Source organism: Leopardus geoffroyi, assembly GCF_018350155.1.
Source record: "Leopardus geoffroyi isolate Oge1 chromosome D3 unlocalized genomic scaffold, O.geoffroyi_Oge1_pat1.0 chrD3_random_Un_scaffold_40, whole genome shotgun sequence".
NCBI classification, from domain to species: domain Eukaryota; kingdom Metazoa; phylum Chordata; class Mammalia; order Carnivora; family Felidae; genus Leopardus; species Leopardus geoffroyi.
Window position 1 is genome coordinate 358,912 of NW_025543557.1, and position 15,790 is coordinate 374,701.

Genomic DNA, 15,790 nt, shown 5'->3' on the forward strand with positions numbered 1-15,790 from the left:
TTGCTAGCTGGATGGTCTTGGGCATGCTGCTTCCATGCTCCGTGACTCAGTTCCCGAATCTGCAAAAGGGGATAGTGGTAGTACTTGCACTCAGTAGGTGATAGCTGTTGTTGGCGGAAAGAGAGGGGGACCTCAGTCAGAAAGGAATGTTACGCCAGTTACCACCCGCTGGGGCTGGGGCTGGGGCTCATTCCGAGCCTCAGTTTCCCCTTCTGCAGAATGGGAGAAGAGAGGCCTCCCTCACGGGGCGATTGAGGACGATAGGGCAATCCTGTGCCTGCACAGCAGCTGGCACATAGTAGGCACTTTATAAACACGGAGCTGTGTGGAGCAGGGCAGGGGAGAGGTTCAGCCCTGAAGAATTGGCTCTTCGCCTGTGTCAGTGTTCTGCCCACCGCGGACATTCTGTTTCACTGGTGCTTTCTGTTTTGTGTCTCAAGTTGCTCCCGACCGCTTGGGCAGCACTCCCCCAGTCTCCGTGAGCCCTGCCTGGACGGTGGTTCCTGCCGGCCGGTCGGTGCTAGTGGTGGCCAGGGGCAGTCAGTGGGCACGAGCCAGATGGGACGCCACCTTCCCCATGCCGGGTCCGAAGCAGCAGCCCCCCAGTAACGTCTGGGCTACTCCCACCCTGGGGCTGGGTGCCGGCCACCTCTGCCATGTTGTCATTTGAGTCTTGGTCCCAACGAGGGAAGCGGGAGACAGACCGATGCCCTCACGCTGTCCAGCCTCCCCAGTGCGGGATGTCAGGGGTTCCATGGTGAAGGGATCCATTGGTGATGCCTGTGGAGTGCGACGGGCTGGGGTGCAGGCAGCCTTGCCACAGCTTGCTGAAATCGATCAGGGAAGCAGAGAACTGGGGACACTTTTCTAGAACATTTTACAGGGGCTCACTGTGCTTTCTTGGCCAGCTCATCTGTGAGTCAGCTTGGGGAAGAGCTTTCTATGTGACATTGTGAAGACACCTTTCTATACTGTCAGTGGGTAGGGCTGGGCCCTGTCGGCTACTGAGCGCTGATGACAAGTAGCGTGGGCTCGGCAACCATTCCCCTCCCCCCGACCTTGCAGCCCAAAGGAAGAGGCCAGGGATTACCGGTCATCCTTGAGGAGGCGTGGCTGGTGGGGTCGATGTGAACCCTTCTTAATCTCCTAGGCAAACTAGGGCCCACAGGCCGGAGCCAGCCTCATTTTGTGCAGCCCATGAGCTAAGAATGGTTTCCACATATTTTTATTAATCGATAAAAATCAAAAGAGTAATATTTGTGACATGTGAAAATGATCTGAAATTCAGGTTTCAATGTCCATAAATAAAGTTTTATTGGAACACACCCGGGCTCATGTCTTTGCATCTTGAGCATGGCTATTTTTGCATTCTGAAGGCAGAGTTGAGTGGCTGTGATCGCAGCCAAATGGTTCATAATCCCTAAAATGTTGACTGCCTGGTCCTTGACGGAAAATGTTTACCGAGCCCTGTCCTTGAGAAAATAAAGCTCCTGTCTGGAGCTGTCACGAAGCCAGGAAATTAACGACAGAAATTGTAACGCATGTGTCACTGTCGTGTTGGTCCTGCAGCCCCGCAGATGCCACGGTTTCCATGGAGCTGGGAAAGGAGGCAGTGAGGGAAAATCTAAGTGCTGTATCCTGGGAGCACTTGATCAGGACTCCCCAGTATCCAAGTGTTAGGAGATCAGTCATGCTCTCTTGGTTCTCGAATGTGGCTGCTGTTATCAAAATTGTTTTTGGTATACAGACTTAAGGGCTCTCTCTCTAGCAGGTTTTAAATCAGTAGATCGGGGTGGGACACTGGCATGTGGCTTTTCAGCAAGCGTGATGCTGGGTGGCGGTCGCCAGCCTGCTTGAGACCCGTTGATGGAACAGCTGTATGGCTCAGGCTGATGGACAGTGCCGACAACCTCATCAGCGGGGCCTCCGCTGGGTCCCTTGCCCTTGGGTGCCCTGCCTCATCTGTTGAGTTAGGCTCCCTTCTGCCTCCCTGCTAGAGATTGTCTCTCCCAGAGAGTCTACCCCAGGGGGACTCAGGATCATCAGCCTTGCCCAGAAACCCCCAGCAGGCCCCTCTTCCTTCTTGTCAGTCTCCTATAAGGACAGCTGAATGACAACATGGTGAGGCTTGGCCTCCTGCTGTGGTACTGGGTCTATTTTCTTGGCTCTTGGCGTGTGCTCTCTCTCTCTGTCTCTGTCTCTCTTTCTATCCTCACTCTCCCCCCCCACCCCGCCTTCTTCCTTTTTCTTCCTTTCTTTACTTCCCATCTGGTAAGGGCCCCAAATCTTGCTGGTGGCTTTCATTGGATCAGGTGGGCTCAAAGGCCATTATCTGGGTCAGATAATGATTGGGGTCGCTGTTTCTGGCTGTCACATTCAGAGTCTTTCCCTATCCCTGTGCCGGCCTAGGGGCGAGCTGCTTGCTTCGGGGTAAGGTTTCCGTGACCCACATAGATTTAACTGGGGCTCTTGCCCCATCCCCTCTATCCACCACAGCCCCCCAGGACCTGATGGATGTCTCCGTGAGCAACCTACCGCCCTTATGGCAACCCAGCCCCCGGAAATCCTCCTGCTCATCCTGTTCACAGAGTGGCTCCGCTGATGGTGGCTCAACCAATGGCTGCAACCATGAGAGGTATGAGGGGCTTACGCCATGGGTCGAGGGAATGGAAAGATTTGCAGAAGATTTGTAGGCACCTGTTTGTTGCCCAGCGCTGAATTCAGAAGAGAGATGTAGGCTACGGAATCACTCAGGTCTGGGTCAAAGGCTAGCCTTGTGAAGTCCTAGCTAGCGGAGCTTCCTTACATGTATCGGTCAGGATAAACAAGGTTATGTTGCAGTAACAAACAGTCCTGCTATCTCAGTGGCTTCTTACAGCAAAGGCTTTTTATCATGCGTACTATGTGTCTGTCCTGGGTCAGCTCGGGGCTCTGCTTGCTGCCCATTAAAGGGCCCGGTGACACCAAATATTACTTAATGCCAAGCACACATGCCTCAGTTTGCTCCTCCACAGAATGGGGATACAAATGCCTGGTAACCTGAGCAAGTCTGCACCCGACCAACCTGAGGGTACAGTGAGGGTTATTTTCGTGTTTAATGCCTCCCTGCGTGTAACTGGAGGACGTTAACCATGCCTCCTTCCTGTCTCCCTGGGTTTTGCTGGGTGGCCCCCAGGAGGTCCTGAGAAAAATATGCAACTATTCCTCCATCCTGTTCTCTGCAAGCATGCACAATACTCCCTTCAGCAGTCCTCGATTTCCCCAACACTGCTGGGGCCTTACTCCCCTCTCCTCTTGCAGCCAAAACAGCCCCCAAACCCCCCCCCCCCACCCCACGCAAGGAGGAGCTCTGAGGCATCACCTCTGCAATCAGCCAGACTCTGAATCGCAGTTTGGCTCAGTTTGGTTCAGCTGGGCCACTTGAGAAGTGAGAACTCTTGGTGCAAGTCACTGAAAAACCACTTCAGACTAGTTCAAATACGAAAGGAAATCGCAACAGGATGGAGAAGTCCAGAGGCGTGGTGACTTCAGGCATGGTTGGCTCCAGATGCTCAAAACAGAAATCTCTCTGTTTCTTCAACTCTTGCCTCTGGTTGCCTCTGTGGTGGTTTCATTCTCAGGCAGGCCTTTCCTATGGAGTGGCAAGAATGGATCCCAGCAGCCACTGTCCTATATCCCTCTGGCTTAGGAGCTTGAACAGAGAAAAATGGGTCTGTTTGCCTGTAGTTCCAACAAAAGTCTCAGGGCTCATTCTCATTGGCTCAGGTTGGATCACGTGACCACCTCTTATTCAAGGACGGTGATTCCAACCTGAGTCAGGTACTGGGTAGAATCAGCCTCATCCAAACCGCAGGTCCAGAGTGTTGGGGAGGCAGTGACCCCAAAGACTAGGGGAAGTGGCAATGATGCTGTATGGGTAGAAATAATAGTTCCCCCTCCTCCAGTCCCCTTAACTGACTGGTTTTAATCTGCTCCCTACAGGCAACAAGCTGTGCTTCCCCAGGGAACCTGGGCTCTGTGGGGTCTTTCCTAAGTGTCGTCTTTTCCTCCACCTGCAGGGCTCCCCTGAAGCTCCTCTGTGACAATATGAAGTACCAGATCCTTTCCAGAGCCTTCTATGGATGTGCGTATTGGCTTTACTTGCCATTGTGGTCTCTGGGGGCATTTATCAAATGCCTGTTGTATGTCAGCAGTGTGAGGGGAAGGTGCCTGGCTCTGGCACGTGAACCTCTGCTCCCCTATTTCCCGAATGTGTCTGTTTTTAGCGTAGTTACATGCACTTCTCTGAGCCTCATCTATAGATGGAGGATAAATTGTGTCTGTAGGTGCTGAGGGGGGACAGCAAACAACGGGGCTTCTCAGTGGCAGGGGTCTGGTTAGTCACCATCGCATCCCCAGTGCCCACCTTAGAGGGCTTGATTTCAGGATTAAATGAGAAGCATATATAGAGCCCCTAACACCTAGCAGGACACGTCCTAGGTGCTCAATAAGAGTCGGTTCCCCTCACCTGTGGGCAGAAGAGTCAGGTGGTCTGATCCCTTTCCACGGAGTTAAAAATGAAAATTTAAATACAGGCATTCCGATGGTTTCTGTTTAACAAATGAGGAAACTAAGGCACAGGGAGGCAAGGTAACTTGTCCAAGGTCACACTGCTAATACATGACACAGCCAGAGCTCAAGCCTAACCCACTGACCACAAAGCCTGATTTTTTTTTTGTTTTTCATTCTGCTGTGATTCTTAGCACATTTTATTTCCCCAGCCTCCCAGCCTAGATGGGGGAGATAAAACACGTATTTTCAGGGATTCCAGAAAAGTGTTACTATGTCCTCCATGGCCTGCAGAATAGCAGCTCAGGCCATGTCCCCCCGCGCCTGGAGAGGCAGGGAGAACGTGAGCTCTCAGGATCAAGGTTTTTGCCTGTTCTGTTATCACCCATCCCCAGTGCCTGATGCAGGGCCTGGCTGGGAGCCAGGGGAGCGTGGACACATGTTTATGGAACCCAAATGGAAAAGCTTCCTGGAGAAAGGGTCGAGGGTCAAGATGAATCTTGAACAATGTTGTCGCGTGCCATGGCTCATCCCTGATGGTGGTTGAGAGCCCAAGTTCTGGCGCTGGGCAGCTGGGTTTCAGATTCCATCTCTGCACTTCCCGGTGATGTGACCTGGGCAGGTGACACGAGCAGTCTGTGCCTCAGTTTCTTCATCTGTAAGATGGATCTGTAAGATGCCTCTTACAGATGTTGTTGTGAGAATTTAATGAGTTGCATTATGGGAGCTCTGGCAGCTCCCTGGCACGTAGTGTATGCGTGTGTCAGTGTTAGCCATCTCCTCCTCCCCTTCCTCCCCCTCCCCCCTGTCCCTCCTTCCCCTCCCCCACCTCCTCCCCTCATTTCTCCCCTCCCTCCCCTCCTCCTCCTTCCTCCCCTCCCCTTCCTTCCTCCTCTCCCTCCCTCCCTCCCTCCTCCTCCCCCCCCTCCTCCTCCTCCCTCCCCTCCCTCTCCTCCTCCCCCTCTTTCTCCTCCTTTCTCCCCTCCCTCTCCTCCTCCCCCCTCCTCCTCCTTCCTCCCCTCCCTCTCCTCCTCCCCTTCCTCCTCCCTCTCCTCCCCCTCCTCCTGCCTCTCTTCACCCTCCTCCCCCTCCTTCCCCTTTTTGTAATCCTTCTCCTCCTCCTCCTCCTACTCCTCCTCTTCCTCCTCCTCCTCCTCCTCCTCATTGCTGGGAGGGGCGAGTCCTCAGGCTCCAGAAAGCCCAGGGTCCTCTCCAGGAGTTGATAGGGGACAGCCAAAGGGAGGGGGCATGGTCAGAGCAAACACAAGCTGTCATTTGCTGAGTGCCTCCTGTGTACCAGGCACTGTGCCCTCCAGGTGCCCAGGGTGGAGCGGACGAAGGGTGGCAGGTTGGCAGGCATTCGGTGAGAGTGCGGGGCCATCTTTGAAAGCAAACCAGGCGCATCTCCCAGGGCCTTCTTTATCTATCTGCACTGTGAACAAGAGCTGCCCACCCCTGCCATTCTCTTTCTCTCTTGCTACGGATCGGAGGCACCCAGAGGCCTGGAGAGCATGTGGAGTCCCTGCCTCCTTCCTGCCTGCCCCTTGTCTTCCTCCTGCCCATGGATTAAATGCCTTGGCTTCCGGGAAGAGGAGGTAATGGCACCCTGGCCTGGGCTGAGAAAGGTGACCGACTTCCCTAGGCTCACAGAACTATTAAGCAGTCAAGCCAGCAAGTGATTTCACCCCTCCGAGCCTCGCCTTCCTCATCTGGAAGAGAAGGATGATGGGACTTTCTGCGTCATGAGGGTTCGCTAGGATTGCAGGGTGGGGCAGCGCTTCGAGATCCACGAGACAAGGCAAGACAGGCTGGATGGTGGATGATGGCACTTTCCCTCCCTCCTTCCCTCGCCAGGGCTTGCCTACTGCAGACACCTGTCCACTGTGAGGACCCACCTGTCAGCCCTGGTCAATCACATGATCGTGTCTCCAGACTTGCCCTGTGATGCCGGACATGGGCTGACGGCCAGGATCTGGGAGCAGTACCTTCAGGATAGCACAGTAAGGCTTGGCCTGGCTCTGCCTGCAGTGGGGCAGAGCCCTTGGGGGGACTGTCTTGTCATCTGAGCAATGAACCCACCTGCTTGCGGGGACTCAAGGCGGCTGTGACACCTTAGGGGTGGTCGGCGTACCCCACCTGAAGGCCCCGCCCTTCTTGAGAGTGCTAAAACCCACAGCCCCCTTCTGCCCATGGGTGTGAGGATCCAGGAGGCTGGAGCGTGCGCGTCCTCTCCTGGAAGGAGTAAAGAATCTGTCACCAAGGATTTATTAAGCATCACACGTATGCACAGTGCTGCACGAGGTGCAGTAAGTCTCTTCCGCAGGAAGGTTGAAACTACTTAGCTACTTAGGAGGAAGGTAGCTAAGTCAGAGGAGGCAGCTGGGCCCAGAAAACCGCCCCCCAGCGTGCAGAACCCTTCCACTTGGCCTCACGACCCGAGAATCCTCCCATCAGATATTTCACCTGGAAACGCATCTCTAAGGTTTTCTTACTAGAAGGCAAACATCCCTGCAAGGAAGATGTTTATGTGTGAAAAAAGTTTCACAGTGAAATAGCTTGGGAAACGAGAGGGGTCAGCTTTTCTGTATCCTGCAGAACTTCCCAGAACCTTGGCTAGGCTGATAGGCTTATGGCTCTCAAGAAACTGGGTGGGGGGGAGGGGAAGGGGGGAGAGCATATGGAACAGTTTCTAAATGTTCCTAAATGAACTGTGAGATCATGACCTGAGCCAAAACGAAGAGTTGGACACTTCACCGACTGAGCCACCCTGGTGCCCCTGTAATTCTTATTTTTTTAAAAATGAGGTAACAAAAAAAATGAGGTGACATTGAGTTTGTATTTTAAGCAACAGCTTCATTTTATAGCAAAGATGTCTTCAGATCTCTAGGCGAAATGTTGAACGTTAGAACCTTCGCACTTCATTGATGAGTAGACCATACTTTATTCAGATCTTCCCCTAATGATAGACAGCTGGGCTCTTTCTCTTTTTATTTTTTTAAATTTTTTTTTAAACGTTTGTTCATTCTTGAGAGAGTGTGAGCAGGGGAAGGGCAGAGAGAGAGAGGGAAACACAGAATCTGAAGCACGCTCTGAGCTGTCAGCACAGAGCCCGATGTGGGGCTCAAACCCATGAACCACGAGATCATGACCTGAGCTAAAGTCAGACGTTTAACTGACTGAGCCACTCAGGCGCCCCTGGGCTCTTTCTCTTTTTAAAAATTATTTCAAATAGGGCTTCAGTCGACATCTTTATAAGCACATATAATTCTTACTAGTGCTTTTATTTCGAGAGTAGATTCCTAGAAATAAAATTGATTGATATGCATTTAAAATTTAAATAGATGTGCCAGTTTACTTTCCCAAAAAGTCCTAGTGCTCATAATCCCGGCTGGCCTGGGAGAGTGCACATTTCCTGAGGAATTCAAAAGATTTGTAGACTTCTGGGCTCCACTCCAGCTTTACTGATTTAGCATCCCTGGGAGTGGAGCCCAAGAATTTCTGTTTTTTGAAAGTTCCCCAAATGCTTCTAGTGATCTTCCCAGTTTGGGAGGTGCTAGTCTAAGGACAAGTTGGTTGAAAAGATAGATTAGTCAGAAGTGAGTATCTTTTGTCTAACACTTTTGCAACAGTTTCGCAAACTGGCCATGTTTTTACCCTTCTTGGTTGCATTATTGCATTCGGGTGGACTGAGCTGCAGTAACCAATACAGTAACTACTTCAGTTGCTTGACATCATGGGGTGTATTTCTTGCTCACTCTTCAGTCCTCAGTGGGCGTTCCTGGTGGGTGGGCATCTGTCCTCCCTCCAGGGGCTCAAGAGTCTTTCATTCTTGTGGCCCCACCATCCTCCCGGGGACCTCATAGTCATCTGCCTCCAGGCAGCGGAGCAGAAATACATAGTCTGAAGGGAATACACCTGCTTCTTCAAAGCTCTGGCCTGGAAATGGCTTGTATCACATCCTATCACATCCCATTGGCCAGAACCTAGTCACATGGCCACATCCAACTGCAAAGGAGGCTGGGAAATGGAGTCCAGCTGTGGGCCCCAGGACCCGAGCAGGTGGATTTTCAATGAAGCATTTACAGCCTCAGCCACAAATAGTTGTCTGATGTTTAAACTGCTTTGACAAGGCTGTCGGCAGAAGGTGAATTAAAATTTCCAACAGAGACAAAAGAGTGGCTGGTTTTGCCATTGTGGTGAGGTACATGTAAGACTAGCATTAAGATGGGAAATCTGTGGGGCTCTTGTCTGGCTTGGTTGGTAGACCATGGGGCTCTTGATCTCAAGGTCGTGAGCTTAAGCCCCATGCTGGGTGTAGAGCCTACTTAAAAATGTGAAATATGCTTGTAATTTTAGAATGTACAGTAAAGAGATGGGAGGAAACTGGACCTTGCTGCCCTTCAGAGTGGCTTTTCAAAAAGCAGTCATTGGCGTTTTACACACACACACACACACACACACACACACACACATACACACAGATGGGACCTGCTGGTCCCCTCAGTGTGACTAATTATAACTGCAAAGCCTTTGCCTGAATATGAGTTTTAAAAAGAGGGCAAACCTATTTGACAATACAGCAAACAGTTGTTAAAGTTATCCTTGTGTGCACAGAAGTTACTAGTGCATGAAGAACCAGCTGGAAATGTTCATTTTGGATTGATTTGCTTTTAAACAATTTTCTCTGAGCTGAGTCAAGGTTAATAACTTTGAGATGGTATGGCCAAATAAACACAATGCACGAAATTGACTAAAAGCTAAGTACAAATGTTAATTCATTGTATACTGGCTTTTTTTTTTTTTTTTTTGTAAAAATGGGGTCACACTAGATATATTCTCCACCTTGTTTTTTCCACTTAACAATATACATCGAACATCTTTTTTTTTTTTTTTTAATAAACTTCTTTTTTTTTTTTTTTTTTTCAACGTTTATTTATTTTGGGGACAGAGAGAGACAGAGCATGAACGGGGGAGGGGCAGAGAGAGAGGGAGACACAGAATCGGAAACAGGCTCCAGGCTCCGAGCCATCAGCCCAGAGCCTGACGCGGGGCTCGAACTCACGGAACGCGAGATCGTGACCTGGCTGAAGTCGGACGCTTAGCCGACTGCGCCACCCAGGCGCCCCTACATCGAACATCTTTTTGTTGAAGTTCTCATGGATGCACCTTCTGCCCTTTTTACTCTCTGTTGGTATTCCTGTGTAGGGATGCCCCGTTCCCCACCCCCCACCCCCGTCGGCAGGCAGTTGGGGGATTTCCAGGGTTTTGCTTTCTCATATGATGCCATGATGGATATCCCAGAACATACGGCTTTGTTTGTTCACACCATGATCTCTAAGGACCAGGTCTGAGAAGTGGGACTGTCAGGTCACAGAGCCCACCTTTCCTGTTGACCAGACCCTTTACTTCCTCCCGCCTACCACAGAGTTACGAGGAACAGGAGCTTCTACGCCTCATCTACTATGGAGGCATCCAGCCGGAGATCCGCAAGGCCGTGTGGCCCTACCTCCTGGGCCACTACCAGTTCGGGATGACAGAAACAGAAAGGAAGGAGGTTGGTTACGCCTGATGGGCAGTGGGGTCTTTGGCAACAAAAGGAGCTGGGTACTGTGGGGATGGAGGTGCTCTGGTTCCACGTTGGACCAAGATGGCACAGGGGAACATGGGGGAGCCAGGAAGCTCCAGGGCAATGCTGCCTGGTAGAAATACAACACAAGCCACAGATGCCATTGTGTAAAATAAACTTTATTTTGAGAGAATTATAGATTCACGTACGGCTATAAGAAATAATACAGAAGGATTTATCTGATTTCTCCCAACGGTAGCATCTTACAAAACTATAATATCACAACCGGGGCATTGACATTTGTCTGTGTGTGTGTGTGTGTGTGTGTGTGTGTGTGTGTAGCTCTCCACATTTTATCACATGAGTAAGTTTGTGTATCACTCTCATGGTCAACAAACTGAACATTTCTGATGCTACCAGGGTCCTCCTGTTGCCCTTTTGTGGCCACAGCCTCTCCGTTCTCCCTGCCCGCCTAATAACACCTGACAACATTACCAGAACGTTCTTTGTTCCTGTAGTTTTGTCATTTCCAGAACATTTTAAATTTAGGTCTGTGATCCGTGTTGAGCTCATTTTTGTATCCAGTGAGTGGTTTAGGTCAAGATTCATTTTTTGGCCTATGATGTCTGGTTGCTCCAGCGTGCACAGTTTGGTGGAAAGGCTGGCCTTCCTCTCTTGACTGGCTTTTGCGCCCTTGTCAGCACTCAGGTGGGCATATTAGCGTGGATTCTCCATTCCATTCCGTTCATCTAATACCACCCTGTAATGAGAAATCTTTAGCTGATACCACACTGTCTTGATGACTGGAGCCCATGTGTTAATTTTAAGCGTTTAGTTAATGTTATGGGACACCTGGGTGGCTCAGTCAGTTGAGGGTCTGACTTTGGCCGGGGTCATGATCTCGCAGTTCGTGGGTTTGAGCCCCGCTTTGAGCTCCGCGTTGGGCTCTTTGCTGACAGCTCAGAGCCTAGAGCCTGCTTCCGATTCTGTCTCCCTCTCTCTGACCCTCCCCTACTTGTGCTCTCTCTCTCAAAAATAAATACACATTAAACAAGTAAATATAAACAAACAAATGTTTAGTTAGTGTTTTAATAGTCCCATTTTAAAAAGTAGAAGGAAACAGATGCTTGAATTGTTCTTAAACATCATTCCCAGTTCACAAGAAGTTGCAAAAACTGTAATAAAGAGGTCCTGTTGTACCCATTGCTCAGTTTTCCGCAATGGAAACACCTCCTAGAGCAGTAGCACATTATCAAAACCAGGACGTTAACATCAGCACAATATCACTAGCTACACCACAGACCTCTTTAGGATTTTAGTCACTTCTGCATTGGCTCGCGTGCATGCATACACGTGTGTGTGTGGGGGGGTGTGGGTGTGTGTGGATGTGGGTGTGTGTGTGCGTGTGGGTCCACATCACTTCCTTAAGATGAAATTAATTTTAATGATATATTTTATTTAACCCAACATATCCAGTACGTTACCATTTCATTGTGTAATCAATATAAAAAGTATTGCGACATTCTCCTTCTTTTATTCATACTCCGTTTTCAATACCTGGTGGCATTTTACATTCTTATCCATTTCCCACCTGTGCTATTATTTACTAAATATTTGTCAGTAAATTGACTCACTGCAAAATGTATGTAACTTACTTAAAAAGGTATTTCATATCCCTGCCATTAATGGAAGACTGACATGATTTGGCATAACAGAAGGAAAGCTATAAAAATAAATAGAATACGACCAAATGATATAACTCAGTTCCATGTAGATACTGTAGCCTGCCTGAGGCCTGCTCTCTTTGTTAAAAGAGGGGATTATGAAGTGTTATTGGAGGTGTTCAAGGCACGGTAGCACCAGACTGGCCTTCCTCGTAATCCGAAAAGTAGAAGGGGAACTGAAAATGGAAATCACACTGTGATTCCAGATGATAAGACCCTGTGCCAGTGAACTGTCTAAAATCATCTCAGGACCAGCACGAGGCCCTCCCATGCTTCACCCCCTGTCTCGTGGGCTCCTGGCAAACAGGAAGAGTTCCGGGGTGCCAGGTCCTGTGCTTGGGACCGGGGACCCAGAGGTGCATTAGATGAGTTCCTTGCCAGTGTAGTGGGGGTTTGTGCAGAGTCAGATGTAGGCAAACCCCAGGGTTGTAAGAGCATACCAGGGTCACCTATGCCATGCAGAAGGCTACCTGCTTGCTTTCCAGGCAAGGGCGGTGAGGAAGGGCCTCTCAGAAGAGGGGCCAGCAAGAGCAAAGCCCTAGAGGTAGAGGAGACATGTGTGTGATGCAGTGTGTGTGTGTGTGTGTGTGTGTGTGTGTGTGTGTGTGTGTGTGTCTGTGTGTGTCTGTGAGGGTTTGTGGGGAGAAGGGTGGCAAGTGCATGGTGGACTTGGTGGCTGGAACAGGATAGTGAGGTGGGGGCAACAGTGAGAGGTGGGGCCGGGGAGGAAACAAAGAGGAGTCTGCTGAGGGGTAAATGCAAAGGAGGGGCCAGGCTGGGACAAACAGGCACCTGGAAGGAGCCCACTGGGGTCCTCCTGGTTCAGGGTCATGGGAACCTCGCCTAGGAAGGCAGTGGAAATAGGAAGGTATGCTTGGATGAGTCTTCTGGAGGTAGGTCAGTGGGAGGAAGGGCAGGAATTTGGGCAGGGTGGACCCCGAGCCTCTCTCCGGAAGCCCTGGAAAGCTTAAGGATTCCCTGTCCCCCCAGCCAGGAGGCAGGCTCCCTGCCCTCTCTCTTCCCCTTCCTGCCTCTCCACACCCTTACTCAGATCAGCTTGTCCACGCCCATTTGTGCCCAGAGTTCTGGTGGTTTCAGAACCTCAGTTACCCGGGCTGTGTAACAGAAACAACGCAAGTTGCCCTTCTGTCTGCTGAAATCCCACAAGGAAAATGCTTGGAACCTGTAGCCCTTTTCTAAGGCCATTGCTGGAGTCAAGGGAGAGGTCAGTTCTCTTCATCCTCTGCACCTGGCCCTGTGTTGGGCACATGGGAGGCACTCAGTAAATGTGTTGGGTGTGTGGATAGATGGATGGCGTGAGGCGTCTTGCTCATCTTGTATCCCATATGTCTGGCTTGGTACCCAGCACAGAGTAGGTGCTTCCCAAATTGAAAGGATAAGTGAATGAATGAATGAATGAAGAAGATGGGAAGGAAGAATAATAAGAAAGAAACAGTCTTCTCACTTCAGCTGTCTCCAGGGTTTAGTACACTGCTTGGCAGAGGAGAAGCTCAGCAAGTATTTGAATGTGTATAGGAAGAGAGGGAGTAAAGAAGGAAGGAAGGTAGGCAGGCAGGAGGAAGGGAAGGAAGGAGAGAAGGGAGGGAGGGAGGGAGGAAGATAGGAAGGAAGGAAGGGGGAGGGAGGAAGAGGGAAGGAAGGAAGGGAGGGAGGGGAGGAAGGTAAGAAAGAAGGAAGGAGGGAGGGAGGGAGAAGAGGAAGAGAACATTGAAAGAAGTAGCTTTGTGCACGTTTGTGTATCCCCAGGGCCTAGCCAGGGCCCTGCACATGGTAGGTGTTCGGTCAATGTCTGTTGGACGTCCATGAATGATGAATGGGTGTCTCCAGTGCTCAAGGTCCCAGGTCAGAGCTGGCAGTCTCTTCTGGGTTGGGCCGGCTCTCCCCAGGGGTGACCTTGCATCTGCCCTGGCAGGTGGACGAGCAGATTCACGCGTGCTACGCACAGACCATGGCTGAATGGCTGGGCTGTGAGGCCATCGTGCGGCAGAGGGAGCGGGAATCCCACGCGGCTGCCTTGGCTAAATGCTCATCAGGGGCCAGCCTGGACAGCCACCTGCACCGGATGATGCACCGGGACTCCACCATCAGCAATGAGGTGACAGGCGGGACGCATGTGGGAGCACAGGGCGCGGGGCAATAGAGGCCAGGATCTGCTCCATTTAGCTGTTGTAGGAATGGTGAAGGCTGGGTATCTGGAGCTTTGGACTGAGGCTCACCCCTAGCGTTTGGGTGGAAGGTTACTGTGGAGTTTGATAGACCTACATTTGAGTCTAGCCTCACCATTTCCTAGCTCTGGGGCCTCAAGCAAGCACCCTTATTTCTGGGCCTCAGTTTCTTCATCTATAAAAAGGGCGTGACCATTTGGATAGGGGAGGTTTGTGTGCAGCTCAAATGAGGTAGTGCATACGAAGCGCCTAGCACAGTGCTAGGCTCCCATTTTTTCAGCCAGTGCTCACTGAGTACCTGCTACGTGCCAACAACGGTCAGGAATGTCCTGGAATGCCAGGAGCACTCCAGCGACCAGGTCAGACATACCTGCCCTCTCAGAACCTCCAGTTTAGCAGCCCAAAGGAGAAGCCGAGAAGAAAATTAATTCTCTTCCCCAGTGCTTGTACACTCATCCATTGCCAACAATAATACTGCCTAGGGTAGCAAGCAACCACCAGAAATCGGTGACTCCTAACATTAAAGCCCTTCGTGTGTACTCCTGAGTCTGGCTCAGCTGAGCAGTTCTGCCCTGAGCGGGGCTGGCTGGGCTCACTCTTGAGCCTGCTGTCAGTGCCTGTTCTGCTAAAAGGCTCGTTCATCTTTGCTGGGCTCTCTCACATGTCTGAGGCGACCGGGCTCTGCTCCACACGTCCCATCTTCCAGCAGGCTGACCTGGGCACGGTCACATAGTGAACATAGATCATAAAGAGACGAAGTGGAAATACACAGTACTTGTTAAACCTCTGCCCTGGTAAGGTTGCTAACTAACATCCCGGTGGCCGAAGCAGGGCTCATGGCCAAGCCTAGCATCCGAGTAGGCGGGAACTAGAAGCTATAGGGCAAAAGCATGTATACAGAGAGGGGAATAAAAAAACAAAAACAAAAAAATCAGGCCATTAGTACCACGAGCTCTGAGTTGATCTTAAATATTTGTCCAGAGGTCTAGAGGACAGGGCAGTTAAAGGTGGGTTTTTCTGATTGCAAGAGTAGGGGGGAGGGGGTCCAGTGGCTGCTGTGGCCCCTGAGGAGATGCCAGGGAGCAGAGGGCACCCCCCTCCCTATTCTTGTGGTACAGATAGGAAGCTGAGGCCCTGACAGGGGACTTGCCCAAGTCAGGAACAGAGGTGAGGCCACACTTACAGAATCCCTGCCTGAGCTGAGTGTAGGCCCCCCAGAGCCGGGATGCAACCTCACGCACACCTTCAATCTCTCTGTCTCTGTCTCTCTTGGCCCCTTTTTCTATCAGTCCTCCCAGAGCTGCAGTTCAGGCCGCCAGCACGTCCGCCTGCAGAGTGACTCCAGCAGCAGCACACAGGTGACCCTCGGGGAGGTGCCCCCCTCCCCCATCCCCCTCCTTCAACTTGGAGTAAAGGGATTGGATGTCCATCATCTACAGGTCACTTGTTTTATGCTAGCATTAAAAATGGAGTTTTGGGGGCTCAGTCGGTTGATCGTCCGACTTCGGCCTCAGGTCACGATCTCGCCGTCTGTGAGTTTGAGCCCCGCGTCACGCTCTGTGCTGACAGCTCAGAGCCTGGAGCCTGCTTCAGATTCTGCGTCTCCCTCTGTCTGTCCCTCCCCTCCTCGCACGCACTCTCTCTCTCTCTCTCAAAAATAAATAAGCATTAAAAAAATAAAAATTTTTAAATTAAAAAAAAGGAGTTTTTAGTTACACAGGTAATATGTGACTCTCTTCCTCCTGTAAAAAATTAAAATATTGCAG

The 15,790-nt window shown here is 50.9% G+C and overlaps 1 protein-coding gene across 1 annotated transcript in view; it reads left to right on the forward strand.

The window, feature by feature from the left end:
- The window catches only part of LOC123595664 (small G protein signaling modulator 1-like), a gene marked incomplete at its 3' end in the record, with an annotated part of 72,322 nt that extends 56,746 nt beyond the window's left edge, over positions 1-15,576 (forward strand). Inside the window, exons 13-19 of the mRNA XM_045473346.1 lie at positions 441-605; positions 2,497-2,635; positions 4,059-4,123; positions 6,403-6,548; positions 9,974-10,102; positions 13,772-13,954; positions 15,314-15,576. Of these exons, the coding sequence (XP_045329302.1) occupies positions 441-605; positions 2,497-2,635; positions 4,059-4,123; positions 6,403-6,548; positions 9,974-10,102; positions 13,772-13,954; positions 15,314-15,576 (1,090 nt within the window). The remainder of the gene's footprint in view (positions 1-440; positions 606-2,496; positions 2,636-4,058; positions 4,124-6,402; positions 6,549-9,973; positions 10,103-13,771; positions 13,955-15,313) is intronic.
- Between the last annotated feature and the right edge of the window lie 214 nt (positions 15,577-15,790).